Below are 25,193 nucleotides of genomic sequence, written 5' to 3'. Positions count from 1 at the left end.
AAATGTTAAAGAAAGACAGCGTTCGGCATTATTAGTTTATTACGAGCGCTAGATTTGACTATCGTGTATCCCAAGAACATGGAGAGAGTGAGAGAAGAAATCTGAAGAAAATAGTGCATTACAAAGCAGCACGAACACCATGCTTTTTTTTTTCAGTGATAAAAAAGAGAGAAGATAAGCAAAGGTGCCTAAAATTCACGGAGACAGCTCTCACATGTATAAAACATCAACGTCGGGTTTTATGATAACTGATGAGATTATTTTGGTGTCGCAGGTTGTTCCATCTATTCGCTCTGATGAGTTATGAACTTCGGTAGAAGGATCGATATGATATAAAACGATGAAAGAAAAAAAGATGAGGGAAAACACAGGAGGGGGTTGAGTGATGGTAACTATGCAGACGTGTTAAGTACGCACGCATGCGGTACCAGGGCAAGGAGTGTGTGGCGCGAAACATCACGTGAAACAAGCAAGAATTGGTAGCAACAACGGAGACCACGTTTATTGAATTACGCGCGGCGCTGATAAGCTCGCTCGGGGATCAAGGCGACACATGTATCATGTTGTTTTTGCCATCTATTATAACCACCGTGCATTGATAGTCCGCCTGTCTATCGTCGCCTACCATTTCTGCTTTTTTTTCTTTCCCGCGCCCATGGGCGAGGGGGGAAAGGCATCAAACAGGGAGGATTGAAACGCGAGAGCAAGTCGGGCTTATCAGTGACATTTTAGACGAATCCTCGCGGCCTATCTCTGGCGGAATTACATGCTGACGTAGTCCACTTTATTGGCGCACATCATGCCAGTTATACCAGTTGTTTCGTTATGCCTCCCCCTCAGTACAGCAGACGTTGCATAAAAAAAGAGGACAGAACAAAAGAAATGGGCGAAAGACAAAGTCACTGTCCCCGCAGGGAAAGCACTGTCTAATTACGGTGTCGATTGCCTCACGGTATCATGCACATTTCCGATGCAAGGCTGGCACCTTTTTTTCTGTTGTTAAAATGCGTCGTTTTGAATCTGTTGGACATGAGCCTCGCTTACACCTCCTAGCAGTTTGGCGGCAAACTAAAATAGCCACATAGAATGGTAAGTTTTACAACTAGGGGGCTTGACTCTGTTTATAGAAGCAACCATTGTTTACATTTTGACAGTCAAGTGAAACAGTTTCTTCCTGCTTTATGGTTTTGTATTCCTTTATTTTGACGGGTTTCGGTGTTTATGTTTGTTTGTGCGTGAAATTTTGTGTATTCTCATTGTGAATTCCCATGGTAATATTAGTAATGCTCTTCTGCTCTCTCGGTTATGATTATGGAGACATGGCTTTTGTACAAAGTACAAACGTGACAACTGTGTGTGTGTGTGTGTGTGTTGTGTGTGTGTGTGTTACATGAGAATGTTTATACATGTACATGTATATAATTTTTATATTTACTTATCTATTTACTTCCTTATTTATTATGTGTGTGTGTGTGTGTGTGTGTGTACATTGCATGGCTCTAGCCTTATAAATTGTGATTTTTTTTTTTTAATTGTTGAAAAATTCCTGTACTACAGCAGCAACGAATATGAACATGATGTCTACCTCGATTCGTATGTACCTTTGTACACATGCAAATCTTACGCATTTATATGAAAAAAAAATACGGGGGGGGGGGGGAGAGAAAAGTAGTAAATAGGAAGGCTTGCTTATGGAGGCAGTCATCCCAGATGTGAACATTTCATTTTAGTTTCCCGCTCGATCAGTAACGAAAAGAAGCTACATGAAGATAAGCCCCTGTGATGAGTACAAGCAGAGATGTACAATAGAGAACAATTCTAAGGAGTTAGAAAGAGAAGGGGGCGAGGGAGGTAGTGATGGGGTTGTAGAAAGGGAAATATTAAGGCAGAGAGACAGAGAGGCAAAGGAGAAGAGATATGCGGATGGAGGGAGTTGAATTAGAAAATATGCTATTGATGGAAACGAGGGGTCAAATTAACGTAGGGAGAGTTATAAGATATAGCTATCCGTAATTTTTTTTCCAGTTTTCAGTATCTATACTTTAATATAAACGTGCACAGGCTCCGAGGATGTACGAACACAAAAATCATCAACGAACTTGGGATGCTACGTATCACATCGGTTTTCTTTTTGTGTTAGTATTGTAGTTACAGCTTGGTTCTTCCTTTTATGCAATAACATTAATTTTTTAATGAAATGCCACATCGCATCCATGATCATGATTAATGATCATACCATAATAACGCTCCCTAATGTACTAAGGAACTTATCAGGACAGAACAGAGGGAGAGAGAAAGAGCAATCATCACTTTTCTTCCTGAAAATGAGGAGAGGACAAAATCTTAATGACGTCATATTACATTTTCTTTGTTCAGTTCAGTTCAGTTCGGTTTTTATTTCTGCATTTCAAAATCAATACAAATCAACAAATCAACAAAATACTTACATAGTCATTTACAGAGCTAATATTCGTAACGTTTGGATCATACATACATTTTTTTTTTCAAGAACGAATATTATAATAATATAAAAGGAAGCAATAGGAAATGATAAAAATGAAATGCAGGGGACCATCATCATAAGCTAAGCTTGACGAGGAAGATGGCCCCAGGTAAAGAGATACATAAAGAAAATCTTGCCACTCACTGAGTGGGTGGTAATTGTGCGAAGGGCACAATAAAGAGATACATAAAGAAAATCTTGCCACTCACTGAGTGGGAAGTAATTGTGCGAAGGGCGTGCGGTGCAGTGCGGTGTGCATTGTGCTGGGGTGAATCTTGGTTTGTACGTTGAGTGTTATGTTGTGTATCAGTGTGATGAGGTGAATGTTACTTCAGTTATGGCCGTGAACTCATTGTTTAGGGTGTTTGTTGACCAGGTGGTATGAATATTTATGTATCAGAAGTATACTGGATTATGAGGGTGTTTTTTAGTTCTCGTTTGAAAATGTTCAACAACGTACATTGTTTTAAATTAGGGGATAAAGAATTCCAAATATCTGGTCCATTATGTTTTAATGATTTTTGAGCAAAAATGATTCTGCGGGGGTTTTCGAGATGGTAATCGGACGACTGACGTGTTGGATATGAATGAACGGTGGAATGTGGAGTGAAGAAGCCATCAAAAATTTTTGGAAGACAATAAAATGTATATTTATACATAAAAACAGCACTTTGAAAGGTGTGAAAATCCTCAATTTTCAATGTTTTTAGTTGACGAAATAGGGGATTGGATGGGGATAAATATCGGGAATTGGTAATTAAATGTACAGCACGTTTTTGGAGAGTAAGAATTGGATTAATTTTAGTTGAGCCACAGTTTCCCCAAACGATATTGCAGTATGTGATGTGTGGTAAGATCAATGCATTATATAAAATAGGAAATTTTGAGAAATGAAGTTTTTCAGTCGATATAAAATTCCTACAGTTCTTGAGACAGACGTGTGGATATTATGAATGTGATCGTTCCAAGTTAAACTCGAGTCAATTGTGATTCCTAAAAATTTATTAGATCGTACTTCAGTTAAGGATAATCCATCAATATCAATATTATAACTGTTGTTAATGTTCTGTGAAGCAGTAGGTTTGAAACGTATAAAATTTGTTTTAGAGACATTAAGGGATAATTTATTACATATAAACCATTGGGAAACTTTGTCTATTTCCGTGTTCAGAGTATTAAACAGTGTTTCGAGGTTCTCATGGGAGTAAAAATATTAGTGTCATCCGCAAAAAGTATGAATTTAAGAGTTTTTGATGTATTTATTATATCATTGATATATACGAGGAAAAGTAGGGGGCCAAGAATTGATCCCTTGGGAACACCACATACAACATTAGAATTCGGAGATTTAGATGACTTAAACAGTACGTATTGCTTTCTTTTGGATAAATAATCAATAATCCAAGAAAGTGCTAAACCACGAATACCATATCTTTTTAATTTGTAAATTAATATATCATGATCTATGGTATCAAAAGCCTTTGATACCATAGATGTGATATATACATAATCATAACTATACACAACACGACTTTCCCACAACCGTTTACAGCCTGATACGTGCATCTTTTCAAAGGTGGACAAGCCACCTTCACCATGAGTACTACCCCCGTTGCTGTTGCAACGTTTGGGATATACCATCATACTACCAACATTACGTTTGATATACCAACATCCGATATCTTCTGGTCCTCTATGGGGCCATTTTTTTGCTCTTTCTTGCTCTTTCTGTCTCTTCTATTATCCCCCTTATCCACGAGCATCATGTTGGACCACCCTTCTCTTATTGCATTAACGTATTGTATCATCGGTTGCCAAAGGGTCAAGCTTATAGCTTATTATTGGCGACCGTTCTGTATGGTAAGTCATAACACATGAACTGTAATTGTGTCACAAATGTATTTGTAATCAAAATTGTTGAAATTGTAGAAACTAGCTATGATGAGTTTCATATTTGTATATATTATGTTTGATTATGTTGATAAAAAATGTAAATGATGCCATACAGAGAATGAATAAATCAAATCAAATCAAATCAAATCAAATCAAATCAAATCAAATCAAATCAAATCAAATCATTTCTATCACTCCTACACTCTGTATCTAATCTGACAACTGATTATCATTATTAGAGATTATTGCTGATGCCACCAACACCACGATCTTCTCTTGTACGACTACTGGTACATGATCATAGTACTATTCAAATAATTATGAACTATACTTCTACTATCAAGATTATTATGATTCTTAGCAATACAATTGCGCTGCTGCCATTACTGTTGTTGTCATTTCTACTTCGACTGCTTCTTCTTTCAGCTGCCTCTATCTCTGCTATGAGCCCTGCTATATAATCGTCCTCTTTCACTTCTACTACTTCTGTTATTATTATTATTATTATCATTATCATTATAATAATAATTATTATTATTATCATTATTATTATTATCATTATAATAATGATAATAATAATAATAATAATAATAATTATTATTATTATCATTATTATTGTTATTATTATCATTCATTTATTTATTTATTCGACCAAAAGAATTTCTGCTGCTGCTGCTAACCCCTCCATTTCTAGAGCTGTAACTTATCATTTTAAACCTCTATGGTTGCCACATATACTGCTGTCACTGCTGCTTTTTCCACCAATATTGACATCATCGCCACCGAGACTGTCGCAACTAATCACACAATTACCACCCCTGAAAAATCACTGCTATAATTAGAAATTCTACCACTACAACTATATAAGCAGCATCATCCACCGCTATGACTAGTCGACTTCCACCCCTGCTATATACATCCCTCTCACAACATTTGGTGTTCGAAGCAGGTGAACTAAGCTTCAACAAGTCCCTCGTAGCTAGCTGTCGGTGATGAATTATTCATCTAAAAGCATCCCCAAATTCTCCTCCTCCTGTGCATTGGAAAGGCTGGCTCCATCCTTCCCTCTCTCTCTCTCTTTCTCTCTCTCTCTCTCTCTCTCTCCCTCTGTTATCACGGAGACGCCGCTGCGCTGCTGTGAGACAATACGTAGATCCCTTCTCTGCCATCGAAGGCTCTGCTATTCGAATCCATAAAGGTCTAATGCACTATCAAAGCTTGTTTATATACAGATGGCGGCTATACACTGTCTTACATTATCTCAGACAGAGTGCCGTTTCGCCTTTCTGATGCAATTTGCATATACATTATGGACGCAGAGGCAGATCTCTTATAAAATACGATTATTTCCAAGAGTCGATGATAATTATAAACCTTAAAGGTCATAACCGTTACTTGCAGAACTAAGATGCGTGTATTATTGTATCAAGAGTGATATGTCCTAATAAATCATGTTTCCCCAACATCATTGAAGCATTATTAGCCGAGAATTGTAGACAAAATACATCGCCATTCTCTGCAAAGATTCTGGAAGACACCGTATTTGCACGCGGCTAGAGAACTTGAAGAAAATTACAGTGGGGCTTTTTTCAATTTGTTCATGTCCTAAGAAGGAAGTGGTTTATTTGACATTTAATTCTGATGCCACTTGCCCGTATGATCAATCCTTTATTTGTGAGGAAAATCGGCGTAATTTCTAAAGAGGAATTTGGACTGCCATCGAATGTTGTAGATAGCTGTTGTGGTGTTGTGCATTTCCAGCGTTAAGCTTCTCAGGGAATCCCGTATCATATTGATGACACCGATGCGGAATTGGTGCACGTACATGTATTAACTCAAATGCATGTCTATAACATTACAGAATTCTACGTTTCCACGTGCCTAGTGTAGTAGCATGTGCTTGAAGATTTTGACATTCACACATGACACAAACCGAGCACATGAAAGTTTGGAAAATAGTAGACAATGAACAATATACGGACTATACTGTGGGGATCAATTTTGGATGCAGACGGCGTATACCATGGCTGTCGCGACGTTAGCGTATCCCACGTGCTCAAGCGAAATGGATGCAATTTGGAAGGCGCATTTAGGTGAAGCAAAGTAAGCGGAGGAAATAAGTACTTCAAAGTGTCCCTGCTGTTCGATAGAGTCGAAGATCCTTTTTTTTTATTCAAAAGGAGAAACTTACTTCAATGCTAAAATCTGTGGCTGTTCAGGTACCTCATAAAGAAATCTATAACTATTTTGCTATGTATAGACATAGAAAGTTTCAGCAGAGATGCAGAGGCGCATTACTGTATGGACGAGGGAAAATTCAGCTTTCTTTTCCAATCCATGTAGTAGAAACCTTAACAATAACAAAAATCGTCCCAACGTAATGTAATGTGTCCCTGTCTATCTATCATTTTGGGAGACCGTTCACTTTAACAATGAAAAAAAAATCAATAAAGGAGGCACTGGTAAATATGAACCATCAAAAAAAAAAAAAAAGGGGGGGGGAGCAGCAGAAGAAGAATATATGAAGACAAAATAGAAAAGACGAAGTGAAAGAAAGGAAATAAAACGGGGTGAGAAAAGATTAGAAAAAAAAGAGGAAAGAAAAAGGTGTCAGTATTATAGGGACAACCGCTGTTGATATAAAAAGGAAGGAGGGGAGAGACTGACATGATGAAAATAAAAACAAAAACGAAAGAAAGGACACAGTAGGATGGCGAAGATATCCATCATATGATTTGAAGCACACTTAAAGAGGAAATCCACACAAAAATATACAAACTCCAACAGAAAGAAAAAATATTCCATACATAAATAAAAAAAAAATATATGCCCGCCCAAAAATGACAAAAAATTGGATTAAAAATTAAAGGAAGATATGACATGTCAAAATTTCACAATTTTTGGGAAAACATTTCTTATATATCTATCTATCTATATATATATATATATATATACATATAATATTTATTGCAAGTACAATGGTTTTAAGGCAAGTTTTTTCATGATAGAGCTGAAATATGATTTTTTTTGGGTCATTTCTGTATTTGATTGAATTAGAAATCGTGAATATTCGTAACGACTGGTCAAGAAGTGTTTTCCGAAAAATTGTGAAATATCAGAATGTTATAACTTCCTTATTTTTTTTAAATCTAATTTTGATCCTTTTTTGCACGGTTGCACGGTTCTGCGGGGATTTTTTTTTTTGTTTTTGTTCTCTTTCTTATGAAATTGATAAAATTGTGGAGTGGATTTCTTCTTTAACTTTGTGTGGAATCGAAATGTCACTCCCACACCATTCTGCACGTCACATGTTTGATGAATAACGAAAACATCACAGAGTCAGTTATGCCGGCCTTGAGAAAGGTACGGAACATTTATTGCGTGAGCATGACCAACCAGTCTTATGTTGGTCAGAGGCGAGATTATTGTATTCTATGTCCATGCAGCCGTTACCTGATACAATTTCATGGTCGCAGCGCGCATTATTATATTGTCGTTGTTTTGGTCCTTTCTGCTCTGTATCGTTGTTTACATTGATTTGCCTCCGAACTCCTTTTATCTGTTTCCATGCAGATGAGTGTTACGAGGCGCTACTCGCTGAGCAGAGTGTGGAGACACTACGAAGTCTTTCCGTGAATAATGAATGCATTCCGCTGCTCCTCTCCCGCCTTCCCCACTGTGTACCACGCCTGCTGACGCTTGCCAACAGCCTCGGCGAAGAAATCAGTCAGAGCATCAGCCAAATAATCACCAACCTCACTCAGGTAAAACCCTTTTCTTTCAGAGTTTTAATTTATGTACAGCGAAAAAAATCAACCAGAGCATCAGCCAAAATAATCACCAACCTCCCTTAGGTAAATCTCTTTTTCATCGTTTTTATCTATTTATTTCTTTTTAAACTACGGACAACCCTTGTCAAAAAAAGTACTGAATTTTAGCTTTGAAGGACAAGCAGTTTAAAAACGCAAACACTAACAAATGTGTATGTGAATATGTTGATTTTTGTGTCGGGGTCATTTTTTTTTTTTTTTTAATCGTGTGTGTGTGATTATGTGTGTGTTTATGTGTGTGTATGGGGTCAATGGTAACCCCTTTTTGAATATCATGGTTTTAAATGTCAATTAGTTATGAATGTTAGTTAGTAGTTGAAGAAATGAAGTGTGTGTGTTTTTTTGTTACCTCTATATCTACTTCTGATAATGAAATAAAACAAAATATCAGGGGAGTATTTTCTTTTGATATCACTATAAAGTGTCATGATAATAGGGTTTTGGTTAGTAAAACTTAATGACATTTTCAAGCAGGTCCCAGTATTAAAAGATGTGACTGATAAGACATGATCTCAGATTACTGTTTTCTTTTTCTGGCCTAGATATCATCTAATAACTATACTGCGTATACATATTCGCTGTCAATGTTCATCGGCAAGTCGTTGTTCTGGTTTTTTTTTTACGATCTTCCCGTATTTGATAAACTAGTCATCAACAAAGAGTGGGAGTCTATGCAATTACATCTTTTTCTTCTTTATTTTATTGAAATCGGGCATGCAGAAGAGCAAAACAAGAATATGACATGATAGTGATATCCAATCCAGATGAGTATAGGTGGGAAAAAAATGAAAATCAAACGGCAGTAAACAAAAAAGTAAATGAATGAAGAAATCTTGACCGCTGATGATGTTTACTACTGAAAAATGAAAACCTCTTCAATGAATATATATATATATATATATATATATATATATATATATATAGGTCTATTCATTAACATTGTACACACACACACATATACATACACACGTCTAGATTAATAGATGGCTGTATAAATATATATATATATATATATATATATATATATATATATATATATATATATATATATATATAAATATATATATATATATATATAGCCGTCTATTAATCTAGACTTGTGTATGTGTGTGTGTGTGCGTATCTGCAAGCGGGATTGTATTATAAGTTTATGTTGCAAGGGATGAGAAACAATGAAGGAGAGAGGTTCTCTCTACCGTGATAAAGTCCTCGGTCGCATTTTTTTCCCAAATGGGATATCGTTAAACACGCACTTAAGAATGATTCTTTCTGACATGTTTATGAGAGACTTGGGGATATTTTTGTTTTCAGCAAACAAACACTGACCGACTACATGATATGCGCATAGATTGAAGCACACACACACACACACACACACACACACACACAAAATGTCCACCAGGACCCCATGCATATGGGTAATAATGATATGCCTTGATTGATCTGTCATTGGTGATTCCGTCTCTTTGTTTAGACTGTGACAGGTTGAAAAGGACCTGGTACTATATACAATGCAATTTTATACCTAAAATGATAAATGTCGTATGTAAATATTTTTTTTTTTCAATTTTCAAATGAAATTGTGATTCATCTTTCAGCTTGTTGGTATGAGCACATACTGGTATGAATACTTTCATTCCATCTTTATTCTAAGGTCAAATTATAATGAAATGAATGAATGAACACACACACACACACACACATTTATATATATGTATATACATATGTATTATATAATATTCATATAGATGTATTGCGTATATATATATGAAACTTCTTATGAGGCGTTCATACACACACACATACACTCACGCACCTACTCGTAAGACTAGCCACTGTAAATAGTGTTCTGAATTTGTTATGTCTATGCACGTGTTGACTTGTCTTGCGTACAAGGAAAAACACACACAGATATTAAACTTCCAGCTAGGTGCTCATTAGTTTTTGCGCAGCCAAGATAACAGCAGCTTCAATGCAAACAACCGCGATATTTACTCAGGGCGCAGGACACTCTAACGCTGAGATTTTAGTTATTGTACGAGCCGAACTAATAAGTAATGATTAGACTGAAAATGAGGATAGTATAGATATACAACTCAAAATCCGCATTTGAGTAAAAATTTACATACAAATATGTATGTATATAATATGTGTGTATATGTGTGTGCGTGAGTACGTGCATGTTCCCATAATGCTAATCATTATAGTGAGCACTTCTCAAAACAAATCCCCTCGTTGCTAAGCAGGTATCTGTGTCGGAGCTGATATTTACTCGGCTTTTTCTTTCCTCCAGAAGTTATCAATTTAGATGTAGACAGTATGTCGCAGAAACCAAGAGAGAATGGGTAGCAGAGAGGAAGAGAGAGAGAGAGAGAGAGGGGGGGGGGGAGGGGTGAGGAAGAAATCTAGACAGATTGAGACCATGCAGATGCTTACCGAACGGCTTGTTCTGTTAATTGTCTTTGTTTCATAGAATTAAAGAAATAACCACAGGAATTGTTTATGCCCATTCGATACCTGCGTTTGTTTGTTTGTTTGTTTGTTTTTTGTTTGCCTGTACATGTATTCTTTATAGACCAGCTTGCCTGTTTTTATCAGCTGGAAAGTTAATGTTTCGATTTTTTTTTTTCCTGCAGATGTTTGTTCGACATGTAAGGAAGTAATGTACATGAACGTGAAAATGATGTATTTATTTTGGCAGTCATTCGATCAGTAAATCTGTACTACAATCCTTAAAAAGGTGATAATAGATGTATCAACACAAAGATGTTAATCTTTTCCAAAATAGTTTGGTGAATTGTTTGATAACATTTGTAGCATTTAGTTCATTTTGACCGTATTTGGTAAAGCAGCTGTGCTGGTAAGCAAAAGCAGAAGCACCTCATATAGTAGTTAGTGATAGCTATATATAATTATGTTGTATTAATAGTTGTATTAGTAGAGCATGACATGAAATTGTCTAGCAGCTGCAGTACTTCTGATGATATTAGTCATACAATTATGAAGGCGTATCAGGTCTGAGAGTGATTTCTGATTAATTTGTCCATTACACGCAGCAAAGTTGAAGAACGACTGATAACAATAGCCAAAATGCAATAATAGCCCTTTGGCAAAGGGTTTCTAGTCGTAATTGCAGTGGTTACTATAGAAAAATTGTAGAAGTTGTAGACGACGATTGTACGAGTGGTTGTTTGTTTGTTGGGTTTATTTCCGTCATGAACATACATACAGATTTAAAAGACATCATAAGGTACAAGGAAAATGATACACGCATAAAATGAAACATACGTACATAGCAAATGAAGAGTATGACACATCATCAATATACGAAAGAGAATAGAATATATGATTAGACAAAGATAACGGCCGGATGGCCCATAATCAGCTGCACTTTTCTTGTGCCGCTGGCAAGGCTGGTCTTCCATGGTTGTTGTGGTTGCACAATTGAAAAATAAGACAATATAGATAGCAGTGGTTGACACACTAGTAGTTGATATCAAAAAGTAATGTAGCCAGATTAAATTTTATTGATTATCTTACCGTCTGACCAGAGCATTATTATTATTATTATTATTATTGTTATTATTATATATTTATTTATTTATTTATTCATTCATTTATTTATTTATTTATTTATTTATTTTTTTTTTTTGGGGGGGGGGGGGGTCATATCAGCAGCTTTAGCCAACAAATAAATTATAAACGTTCTGCCGTAGAAGCTGCACTAATGGTATACACTGTACCTCACACTGATTATCAAAGTCTGTGTAATTAAACATTTGACATTTTCTGATTTTTACTTGGAGAAGTAAGAATATTTATAATCATCTCTGTTTTACATTATCTTTTTTTTCGCTTAATGTGTCCATATTGGAAAATAACTATTTAAAGACGGAAAACCATTGTGAAACTTTCATATTTCTAACAATATTCCAAAAACCATGCCTTGTGTGTGTAATGGTTCCTATCGAGAAAAAGATAAATACACCTGCCGACTGCTCGATATAGTGACCCCTGTGAAGTACATTGCAGTCTTTCAGTCTCATGGGTTTTAGGTAGCACTTCTGGTATAATTTGTGTGTGTGTGTGTGTGTGTGTGTGTGTGTGCATGTAAGCTACTTTTTAATGCATGGCGTACAATAGTACATTGTAACTCGTTCGATTCTTCTTTTTTTTTTTGGGGGGGGGGGAGGTGATTGAATTGTGTCTCTTGGAAGTGTTGAAAAGTCATGCCGGCTTAAACGCCGAAAAAGTTATATAAATCATGTATACTTAATAATTTATATATATATATATATATATATATATATATATACACACACACATATATACAATGTATGTATGTATGTAAATGTATATAAATATATACATATAAACACTTTTATAAAATTATGTATTATTAATATGTATATCAATCCGTATAGTCCATGTGTTGTTCAAATAATACATGTATGATCAGGAATAGGAGAAAAGAACTCGAGAAATGTATCCTTTTGTCAATACGGACAGTGTTATATATAAATAGATATATATATATATATATATATATATATATATATATACAGACACATTTTATAATTATTGCCTAAACGTTCCAACTATGAGGGTACATATTTCCCCCGAAACAAAGAAAAAATGGTCTTTCACATGTGGAGTCTGGCAAAGTAATGTCCAGCTCAGTTTATGATCGCATTGTTGTCAGATACGCTCTTCCTGGTAAATTGTCTTCACAGCTTTTTCCTACGACGTCAACGTTCTTCCGGGCTCGTCAATGGTCACAGCCGCTGTCTTTCCCCTTTAATCGGAAACCCCTCACCCTTTTAGGAAGCACCGGCCCAGCGCCCGCACAATCAATCTCTCTCGATTTGTTCATTCGTCTGCGGTTCCCCCAAAACCGTCTCGAGTCGTTGGGTTTGCCATTGAAAGACGGGGTGGGCGAAATTGAATAAATGTTATTAAAAGTTGAGAATTAAAAAGAATAGCAGATGTTCTCGCTGACAGGTACTTCATGATGAATACATTTCGTTTCATTTTCTTACTCCACAACGTGAGTGGTGATATGTGGAAGGTAACTCAATTGCTCGCATATACACGTGCACACCAGAAGACGAGATTCATATCCGTAGATGGCTGTCTTGTCATACATACATACATACAATATTTATTGATTTATTCATATATATCCTGTCTATGTTATGTTCGTTCTTGGATGTCCAAACATAAGTTAATGCTTAATGATGGGAAGACTGAGTTTCTTGTTGTTGGAACACCAAGACAAGTAGCAAAGCTGGATATTTATAAGATAATCAGTAGGAGATGTGGAAGTAAAACCATCGAGCTCTGTGAAAAACCTGGGTGTATGGTATGGAGAAGCATATATCGACCACATGCAAGTCTGCTTTTTATATGTTGCATAACTTGCGTCACATTCGTAGATATTTGAGCCAGGAAGACGCTGAAACTGTTGTTCACGCTTTCATTAGTAGTAAGCTTGACTATTGTAATGGGTTATTGTTTGGCTTACCAGATTCACAGATAACCAAGCTTCAGCGTGTTCAGAATGCATGTGCGAGACTTGTGTCCAGTTCGTCAAAATTTTCGCATATTACACCTGTTTTGATGAAGTTACATTGGTTGCCAGTAAGGCAGAGAATTGTATTTAAGATTTTGTTACTTATTTATAAAGTACTGCATGGTCAAGCAACTGGTTATTTATCAGAATTAATATCAATGAAATCACATTCACATTCTCATAATTTACGAAGTACACAGGATAAGTTGCTTCTAAAGCAACCTCACTTAAAAACAAAAGTAACCTTGGGGGATTGTGCCTTCAGTTGTGCTGCTCCAAAACTTTGGAACAAATTACCTGAAAAAATGAGGAAGGCCCCATCACTTGCTGTTTTCAAATCTTTGTTGAAGACATACCTTTTTTCAGAAGCCTCTGATTAATTTGTTGTGTGTCTAATCAGTAACAATGTCAGGAGCTCTGTTACATCACAGCGCAGTAGAGTATAAACTGCTATCTACATGGTAGCGGCGCTATACAAATTTGTCTAATTGTTATTATTATATTCATATGAAAATGGTGACAGACATGACAGAGTAAGCAATATATTCAAGCGACCTTCGTTTCGATGGTTGATGCACCACGGTGTACATGAAAATCACATTATTTTGAAAATATGAAAAAGAGAATGGCTTCTTCAGGTAACACAGTAAATACCATAAACAGTGTGAGGATGCTTCATCTTATACTGTGGTGTGATTTTCAAAGCGTGTTCTTATAGTGATGTTCTTTTTCACACTGTGAATTGATGATTCACAATGCGTTTACGATGTTATGCGTTCGAATTCAACAATGTGAAGAGATTGTACACTGTGCCCACAATGTGTCCACACTGTGTTTCACACTGTGCTTTACACTGTGGGACAGTAAGGCTGGCATACTTTGTTGGATATTTTTTTTTTCCCGTCAGCAGACTCGTGTGTTTGTTCAACGTTTGTTTCATCTAGATTATAAGTCTATAAAGTATCGCTCTTCTTTTGTGCCATGCTCACAATAGTCTAACATTATAAGGTATTTTCGTATAGGCTTACATGGTTTTTGTGATATAGACGAAGTGGAGAATGTACTGACGTTGGTTCATAAAATTCTGCATTGATTTTATGACAGTGTATTCATTAAGTATCTTTAGTCATTCACATAAAAGTTCAGTGTATTCGGAGAATTCTAACCACTTGCGGTATCATCAGCTGCAATATAGAATTTAAGATAAAAACGATAATGAAAACTTGACAGAAATTGATCTGCAAGCGATAGTATATACAGACTATGCACGAGATCTCTCAAACTCGAACAGATGCTTGTCTTTAATGGAAACTAAGCTAATGTTCTGTTCAACAAAGACAGATTCAACACTAAATTACCGGTCGTCTTGGCACTGCTCTTCGGCTTTGTTACTTGTGAAATATAAATAGCTTATGGTAATACATTATGATATATGTACGTATACTATATGCCTCTGTATAAGTACATAATAATTATAAGACTGTAAGATACATATTCGAAAATGTAGTATATCATGACACGTTTGCACATGATATCATCATATCAATGAAGTTTACGAGTTTCTTAAAGCTCTACCATCTAAAGAAGATCATGGATTTCCTTTACAAATCCTATGTGCAAAAATTAGTGTATGGACAAATTGACAAATATTGAAAATGATAACTACACATGTAAAAGTATAACAGAAGCTCCGTGGTGACATTAAGTAAACTGTCGACAGGCATTTCATTCCGAGAGAAAATATCGCTTCTTTGCTGATTGCGCCAAACAAGTATTTCTTAAGCACTGTCTGGTGTTATACCATTATATACACTGCAAAAACATCGGTGTTAGATGTAACACCACAGGTGTTAAATCTAACACCGATCAAACTTCAATAAAGGACCACACCCACAGGTGTTAAAAATGCACTGTGATGGTGTTGAAAAGTGTTCACCTGACATTTCGTGGTGTTATTTTGACACTGTACTGGTGTTAATTCAAAAATGACACCACATGGTGTTGATTTGATATTTGCTGGTGTTAATATCAATGGTTTAACACCCGTCCAGCTTCAATAAGGGACCACACCAGCTGGTGTTACTTTGGTGTAAATTTATTTTCACATTTTTTCAAAAATCTAGTATTTTAATGTAAAATTCTTGATCGTCTTGTTTAAATTAAAAATCAACAAGAAGTGCAGTTACTAAGAAACTCTTCAAAAAACAGTTTAAAATTTGGAAATGACACCCGTAGGTGTTAATTTAACACCATAAATGAGCACCGAAAATTTAACACCAGCTCGGTGTTCACTATTTAACACCGGACTTTTTGCAGAGTAGTATCACTCTTCCGAAAACTCATCTGAAAATGGTCGTAAAACATAGCGCGGGGAAAATCAATCTTTTGTGCCGAAAGATAATGACCTGTCTATCTCTCTCTCTCTCTTTGAATACAAACTTCCCAAATAAGTCTCTAGCAGGTAAAATTGTCACACACTAAACCGTATAGTTGTATTTGTTCTATAGTCGTTGTCATATAGTCGTCGGTTTCGGTGTCGGTTTTCGATATTCTACATTTTCAGTAAAAATAAAAAAAGAGCCATAATACGGAAAGTAGACAAAACCATACAAAGACAGAAAAAGAATTATTACAACAGCGCGACAATAAACATCAACAGCAATATAGCATTACAAATATACATTGCATTTGAAAGTGTTTGGAGACGGACAGACAGGCTATATGCTTATAACATGCCTTATATAAAAGCCTTGTCCCCATACGATTTCATTCATAAAATATCAGAATATTTTTGATTTACAAGCATTACTACAGAATGTATTTATAATCGTACAATCAACCATCAGAAACTACAATAATGAAATAAAGTCAACGGTCAAGTCGTTTTATTTACTAAGACAGTGGCAACCCCCTATCTGTACTGAATAACAGAGATTGAACAAGTAGAAAAAATATGAAGAATTGAGGAAACTCAGAATGCAAGCGTTTTGTATGCATCCTTGCGAGCTAATTGGGAATTAGGTACATGTATCAAATTGGGTCATTATAATTGGCGTACGTATGTCTACACAATACATTTTCTTTAACATAGTTTCATAATTTTCAAGCTCTTTTTAGCAGTACATTTATTCTGTTATATACTTGCATCTATTGTAGAAAATGCCAATCGCTTTTTCGTGCTGTAGTTGGAATTTTGAACACTTCAGGCACACATACACCACTGCACAATACAAAATGTAGATATTAACATAATTACTTGATCACTTAAGATTGTAATCACATCAGGTCCACATGAACGAGACGATATACATCGAGGTACATGTAGTCCCCAGAACAGAATTTTGCTGCTTCCGTTGCTTTCAATCCAATTTCAATTTCAATTTCAATTCAGTTGAGATTTACTTCCATTCCATCATGTCCATTCGTTCACAAAAAACAACCCTCGCATTAATGAAATGGCTTCATATAATCTGACATGGCTAAATAACTGAGTTTTCCATGAGGACAAAGTTTCCGATACCTTATTAACAGTAAAAAGAAAAAAAAAAGTGAAAGGATCTTGTTGAACTCATTGCACATTTTCATCACTCCTTGTACTTTTATAGAAGATACCTTCCTTTAATCAATTTCCTTTTTCTCGGTAGGGGCGCTCGTGCTGATCGCTGCATGTAAATCTGTGTCTCACACTCAAAGTGACCGAATTCGCTCTTGCCCCTTCTAAAATGAGGAAGAGAGAGAGAGAGGGAAAAACATCCAAGGTTGTCACATGTTATAGCAGTCAGGGACGCATTACCTTCCCACGAAGTGGAGGCAATTTACTCTGAGTTTGTCACTTCACTCTATTACGTCCGTCATCAAACCCAACAGCGTGGAGGGGTCTTCCACTCCAAAACAAGGCGGATGCAGGTGGATGGAAAATGGGGAAAACCATGCACCCCACCACCTCCTTACTGAGCCACTGAGTATTCTCAAAATTAACTTAATCACTTTGCTCTATGAGTGGATGTGATTTGATCCCTACTCTGATTTCTATAACATGTTTGTAGTTATCGGAGTTGGGGAAACCATGTCATCTCCCAAACGACCATAAAACTTGTCCCGCCCCTTCATTTCCTGCTAACGCCGTGGTGCTGATGTCACGGCGTGGTCCGTTTTTTACACGGAATCCTCCAGTCGAGAAATCAGCTCTTCATTTGCAAATTGATACTTTACGACCCTCGTACCTCTCCATTATTTACGACGGTCCCGTCTTACCGCATGTATAATTCTGACTTCGGTAAACATCCTTGGGTCAGCACGAGCGTTATGAGAAGGATTACTACGCATTGCGGTTCCGTGTTTGGTTGAACACAATTTTGAACTGACAGCCCGCGGGGTTCTTTATAAGTCTTTCAAGTGTTCCTAAGGTTCGTGAATGTCTTTTTTTTTTCTCTGCGTACTTGACATTATCTATCCGTTCAATGCCACTGGTTGACAAATTGCTCGCTCTCTTTATCTCTATTTGTACACAGTTGATTGCTGAGGACTCCGAGGAGAGCTTTATCTTCGATGTCACGTATGTCGCCGCTCAGCGCGAGGAGAGCTGGGAGAATTTGGCCAGTCTCTGTAAGTTGGCGGTCCTACTCTTTCCAGCCTCGGGATCCGTTCGCCTGGCAGCGATAGTTTCGTACAATCGTGTGCTCGAGACATTCCTAATGATGGGCGACCGGCAGACGGCCCAGCGCAGGATGGGCCTGTCCCGCCAGAACGCTGAAGATGCCAAAGACGGCCCGCTCTCGCTGGAGCCGAACGAACCAAAATCACCCAAACGCGGATTCGTGCAATCGTTACGTAATAGCTTCCGGCGGAAATCATCCTCCAGCATCGGACCAAAGCAGGATTCACTGTCCCCCAAGTCTGCAGAAAAGTCCAAATATCTGCAAGTAGAGAGTGCCGTGGATAAGGACAATCTTTCAACATTCCAAACGACATCTCTGTCCGCTGTACTCACCACCTTGAATCAGATGGTAGCTCGTGATGACAGAATAGCACAACTCAAAGCTGTTTACTGCAAAAACATCCCGGAAACTGACATTGTCATGAACCTTAGGCCTGCTCCCGGAAGTAGACGAGGTGTATTCAGCCACAGAACCTCGTACACTGCACGGGAACACCGAGACGACTCGGCACAGCCCATAGTCCAGGCAGCCTTAAGATTGCTATCTTCCTTAGATATTAACCTACTCCTGGAATGCATCCAGACGGTGGGCGTGGCACCCGCCCCACAGTCTTCGGTGACGTCAACCTCAAAGCTCCATCCGTACCCCACCAAGCCACGCGAGAAACCGGATAACAAGGCCAAAGGTTTTCCGTGCTCCATTCCAGGAATCCGGATATCGCAATCCGACGACGACAACACCGACAACGGCGTCCTTACCGTGGACGCCCCGAAGTCGAGCAATAGTGACCCGGTCAGACAAGCCCGCATCCTGTCTGCCAGGGCTCTGCTGACCATTGCCAGCCTGCCGAGCACACGGAGAGCCCTGGTCAGGGTGGAGTACATACAACGACTACTCAACGTCTTGGATCCAACCGGAGACAAGGTATGGTTGCTATGGTAACGATCCTTGGTAGAACCTCTTTTGTCTGTTGGCAATCGGAAGGACGCTATCTAACTAACTTAACAAGCTCAAACATTATAGCATTGATTACAAGTGGAGCAATAGATGATCATTTTGTGCTTTCATGGTTGTTTTTCCAATTGCCAGTCGACAATTACAGTAATGTTCTCCGTTCGGCAGTGTCTTATATTGCTCTTTGAACCATGAAACCATCTGATGAGATGTTATAGAAAATATTTGAATCGCTTAACCCGTTTCTCCACAGTAAACCGTGCTTGTGTTCAATAATGTATCCTTCAGCGGGATACAGAATCATAACTAATCAAATGTGACGTGTTTTTTTTTTTGTGATGAATGCAACATAAGAAATGTATGATATCATAATATGATTGCTGTGTCACAATTTCAATTCTTTGGAGAAAGGGTTGTTTTTATATCGATGACAATATTATGTAAACTATTTAGTTGACTGAAATGCACACACAAAAAAAAAAGAGATTTTGGCGAACCAATCTGTGTGATTTCTTCAGCGTGTTTACCCTGCTGAATTTTTGGTTGAATGTATGGCAACGTAAGCACCGAAACCTACAATATTTGGTCAGGGGCTATGTTCACCATGTTGGAGCGAACTTGATGTAGTACAAATTTGGAGGCTACAGTCATCTAGTCCCAATCTGGACTGGTAGTTCTATTCCTGTAGCAACTCATGTACTTTGGACTTTGCCCGCCATTTTTCAGTAGCTACACGCTGAAGGACTCCGGCAGCTTGACTCTGTCTGACTCTCATTATTTTTGCCCTTTTTTTGTAATACAACTATATAGTTTGGTGCTTTTGGTTTGTGTATTTTTTATGTGTGTGTGTGTGTGTGTGTGTGTCCGTGTGTGTGTATGTGTGTATGTGTGTATGTGTGTATGTGTGTATTTGTGGGTGTGTTAGGCACATGTAAGGACGATTTCCTTTTAGTATTCCTTAGAGTATCTCTATATTTGAATTAATCTCATCGTCTGACTACACAATACAACACATGCTATAATACACTGTATAGTTGAAGTATGGAAGTGGAAAGCGCAAAGGGTTGGGGAGGGGAATGGGCTTTGATCTTCATGAGTGAAAAGAGAGCTCCGTGATACACTTCAAATGACGTCACTTCTAATTACATGTAATATCTCTGCGGCATCCATTCATGGTCAAACACTTTTAGCTAAACCGCTTGGGTGAAATCAGCATTTTTTTTCTTTTTTTCTTTTTTTTTTTTGAAGTAAAGACTGTGATTTTTTTTTTTTTTTTGGTACGGGGGACACAGTGAAGGTTAGAAAGATTACTTTAACTGCGTCACGCACTATAACTTTATTTCCCGTATCTTCGCCGCGGATTAATCATCAGAAAGTATTAGATCATCAGTGGCACTCAAGTGGGATGTATCTGTTTGTCGCAAACATTTTTATCCTTGTATGTTGTTTGAAGGTATCGTACAATTGGTGTCACATCGCCAATTATCATGATTATAGGAAAGGTTGTTCGTATCGTGTGAAGCGATGTCATTGATCTTTATGGTATCACAGACGTTCGTATCAGTGAAAGTGTTTCCTATCTCCCCCCCCCCCCTCTCTCTCTCTCTTTCCTAAATGACAACTAAAATTATGATCTAGGTGAATGTTTTGTCATGCCTTGGGTGAATGTCCGCAGTATAACGTGGGTGGCAGTATACGAAGTAAAGAAAAGCAAAACAAAAACACAAACATATTGCAGTCTCTCCATTACCCAATTTAGTGGATCTAATGGAGTTCATCAATGGATCAAGGACCACTACCAAGAAGAGAACAATATGTCGGACAGACAAGCGCAATAATATCAAATGCATGTTTTTTATATTTTGTATACACTCACATGATATTTATTGCGCCAGAGAGACGTAAATGACATTAGCGCCAAGTGGCTATACAGTGGATAAAGGTGTGAAAAGATAACTTCTTTCCCCAGATATACTATCCTTTCATGTCTCTCTTCGACTTCTCTTTTTTCTTCTCCTTTCTTCTTTGTCATCTTGTCTTTTATCATTCTCCTTTTTCACTGTGGGGGCGCTGTGGCATGGTGGATAAGACTCCCGACTCCCAACTATTGGAGGACCCGAGTTCGATTCCCGCTCAGTGCTTGCGTCCTTGAAAGATGATGCTAAAAACAAATAAAATGATACAATCGACAGAATATGAGACAAGGCATAAGCCGTAAGTGAAAGAGAAGGCAAGTTTACAAACATGAAATGTGAATGGCCTACTAAATAGCAAAGCTTGTATTGTAAAGGTCCCTCCATAGATGAAAATGTTAATGTCTTATCAAACAACAAACATAATATCGAAAACGGTGAAAGGAAGGAGCAGGACGAAGAGGAAACGAGAGCAAAAAGATAGAAAGAATTAAAACAAGAAAACAAACAAACAAACAACAAGAATACATGTGCATTAAGACATACCGGGGTAGTTATCTGTAATATATACGCTTGTATAGATCACGTCACCCGAGCAACATGGTTCCACAACCAACCCACAAAATCCATTTTTCGCTGTTCATATTCAAGACATGGTATGTCGCAGCGAGCTGTGTGTTGAATATGAACAGAAAAAATGGACTGTGTGGGGTGGCTTTGGTCGGAGTGGCCAGGTTATCCGACAGGTGGCCACGTTGAAGGTTATGGGCCATAAACAGTAAGAGAAAATTCTAATCACAAACCTGCAGTCGTGTAACCTGACCTGTTTATTTGACCACTTTCATAGACAGGTCTCATCCATTCCTCTGAGGCAATCAATGTTCCTTCAATGCTCAAGTTGGAAAAGTTCACCTTTTCATTGTTCTCTTTAAAGTTAATGTGCTCAGTCATTATTGCATGACATTTGCCAACAGAATTGGGTATCAATGGAAAGAGGAAGAGTTCCCTTTTCTTCACAAACAACATTACACTCTCCAAGGTTGACATTATACTTACGAAACAGTAGCCCTCTAAAATTGGATATTACCTTTTTTATACGCACTGTAGAGTAAAAATGATTAAAAAGCTTTTCTTGTATCGATGAAGCCGTGTCTTCATTTTGTTGCTAAAGCCTGCTGCCGTTAATTCAGTGCGCTTTTGCTTATTTCCTGATTTTTGTCCACCACTGACCTCTAGCAAGAGCTTCGCCCATCGTAAGATATTCAACAACAGCTCTGCACGGGTTAATGTCGTAATTGGGTTTGAAAAAAAAAATATGTTGAAGTGAGAACATTTAACAATGATCAGTTTCATGAAGTTATCTTTCAACAGAAAATAAGTCAAATCTCCGGTTATGTGTATCCGAGTTCAACCGACATGACCCTCTAAATTAGATTAGTATAATTAGTTACAAAACTTATGAAGTACTGTAAATACTGCAATTGGCATAAGGAAAAACATCACGTTGTCCTACATTAATGTACATGCACCCACATTGTTAACTTTAGCATTATATATACCTGATGATTCATGAACAACTTTAAAATTCCCCAGGAGGCTGAAAGCAAGAGAGAAAGATTGTGTTTGTGTGTGTGTGTGTGCGTGTGTGCGTCTCTCTCTCTCTCTCTGTGTTTACAAGCGTTATGTAAATGTTAGAACCTAATCACTGTGAAATACAGCTTTAACAACATGGCTGTAAGTCAGTCGGAATAATCGAAACGCGTGTGTTCAGCGATGCTCACTACCGCGTAGGCCTATATTACCAATAAAGTACCTTGTCAAATTTCGTATGCTTTAAGGCTACCGTTAATACTGGGACACTCTTCTTCATTTTCTTCCTTTCTTAAGGCGCGGTTTCCTTCGGCTTCGTTTTAACCTTATCTTTTGTTCATTTTTATTTTCCTTTTTGTTTTGACTGTTTGCCTGATATGAGACAGTACTTGCTTATAGGCATATGATGAGAGCGCTCTTCCGCACAGAGATGTGAAGAGTACTGAAACGGAGCTGCTCGTTTAATACGATTGAGAAACAAGCATACAAAAAAAAAAATACAAAAAAGTATTAAGCTCCTTTTTGTCCCAGACAATTCATGAAGAGATCTACCCCAATAACCCGATATATCTGCATGCGTATAAAGTTGGCATTTCTAATCCACTCAATCAGGGTTTAGATTAAAAAAAAATGCTTCTGAATGACTGTAAATTCTTATCTCATTGTGGATATATTAACTGGTGATTTATTTTTCACTAAAGTAAAGGCATATACAGGCCTATAGATATCGATTAGTCAGTAAGTCATGGCGAACGTAATGAAAATTACTCAATTTGTGCTTTGTTTAGGTATAGGCCTAGTAGGCTAACTGTCGTGAAATTCATATTTTGCTGATGATCAAAACTGTCTGATTTAGTTAGAATTCATATTCGTGTTGTACTGACAAGAAACAAGCCCATGACAGGTATGGAATTAAGAATTATTCATCATTGTGTGGAAAGCTGTAAACTATAGGCATAATTATAGCAAACACACGACGATGTGACAAATAATAATGAATTAATACGACAGTCAGCCACTCTTTGCATGCTTTCTTCGTTTACTAACTAATAACCTTTCTTTCCCATGTGGGTTCGTATAGGCCTAGGTAACTGTAGGTAAATAATTTTTAAACAGCCCCATTGCAGGCCTGTAGTTATCATGCAATTTTATGTAAAGCTGCTGTAATACGTCGTTATCCTTGTTCATAAACCAATTTTGATAACATTCATATTCCTCATCCCAATCACATTCCGAAACTGTCTGTCCAGTAGAGTGTAATTAATTTATACATTATAGATATTAAAGTGCAAATGTCTGAAAATTATCCGAAATTCTCCTGTAATAGTATGCAGAGATGTACAATACATTACCTGTTCCTTGGACTTGTATTCGCAAAACGTACTTCAGTACTTGGCTAGCGGCTCAAGAGGAGGGGATTACCCTTTCTCTAGACGTGTACCTGCGTCGAGTGAATCCTGAAAAAGTTTTGCGAAGGGGTTGTTTGTTTTTTTTCTGAGGCCCCACGCGCCGCTGCCCTGGAAGTGCAGTGCGTGATCTGTTGGTTGACGGTCTGTGTATCACTTCCACCTGACCAGGGAGGTCTCTCTTCCACCTCCCTGCTTCCACCGTACCGTGTTCCACGTCTCCATCTAGCGGGATAGCGCTGAACGTACCCGGTACCACGCCAGATGTATCGATCATCCATCATGCTACGCTGAGACAGTCGTCGATCGGCGTACAGTGTATATACTTTCGAGTCAAAATTAGCTATTTTTCTTCTGTAATTGACTATGAAATTTCATGAAACCGTCAGATATGGTCCATCTTGACATTTCTGATAGCCACAAGAAGTTTTCATCGACAAATTAAGGAAGAAAATGGTAGGTGTGCATAGTGTGCATTTCTACATGATTACCGAATCTAGGACCGTAGGAGGGCTCGAACGCGCCTTTATAGGCGATAGGATAGTGTGTTCAAGTGCATGAGATGCAGATCAGGCGACAGTGCAATTGAATGATACCTTGACAGCTGGTACAAGTGAGTGGTACTGCCCTGGTACTTTAATAGATGTTGATCAAAAAGTGTACATGCATGTGCTTGTGTGACAAAACTAGGCTTCCAGCCTATTGCTGGCGGGCAGGGCAACCTGGGAAGTGGTGACTGTTGGAGCTGTTATTGGCATTGCAGTACAATGATGTGTATTTGGTAGGTGGATCCAGATATCAGATCCAGGCTGATCGCGAGTCGGTAACGTTAGAAGGAATAGAATTCTGAATTAATATTTACTAGGCCTAAGAC

General features: G+C 37.7%; 1 protein-coding gene across 1 annotated transcript in view; it reads left to right on the top strand.

Annotated features, from left to right (window-relative positions):
• LOC140242063 (uncharacterized) overlaps positions 1–25,193 on the top strand; it is a 219,312-nt gene that overhangs the window by 28,111 nt on the left and 166,008 nt on the right. The window contains exons 3-4 of the mRNA XM_072321825.1: positions 7,970–8,160; positions 18,310–19,380. Of these exons, the coding sequence (XP_072177926.1) occupies positions 7,970–8,160; positions 18,310–19,380 (1,262 nt within the window). The remainder of the gene's footprint in view (positions 1–7,969; positions 8,161–18,309; positions 19,381–25,193) is intronic.

This window comes from Diadema setosum, chromosome 18 (assembly GCF_964275005.1).
Source record: "Diadema setosum chromosome 18, eeDiaSeto1, whole genome shotgun sequence".
NCBI classification, from domain to species: Eukaryota; Metazoa; Echinodermata; class Echinoidea; order Diadematoida; family Diadematidae; genus Diadema; species Diadema setosum.
The sequence above is the reverse complement of the archived record's forward strand: the minus strand, read 5'-3'. Positions and strand labels throughout refer to the sequence as shown.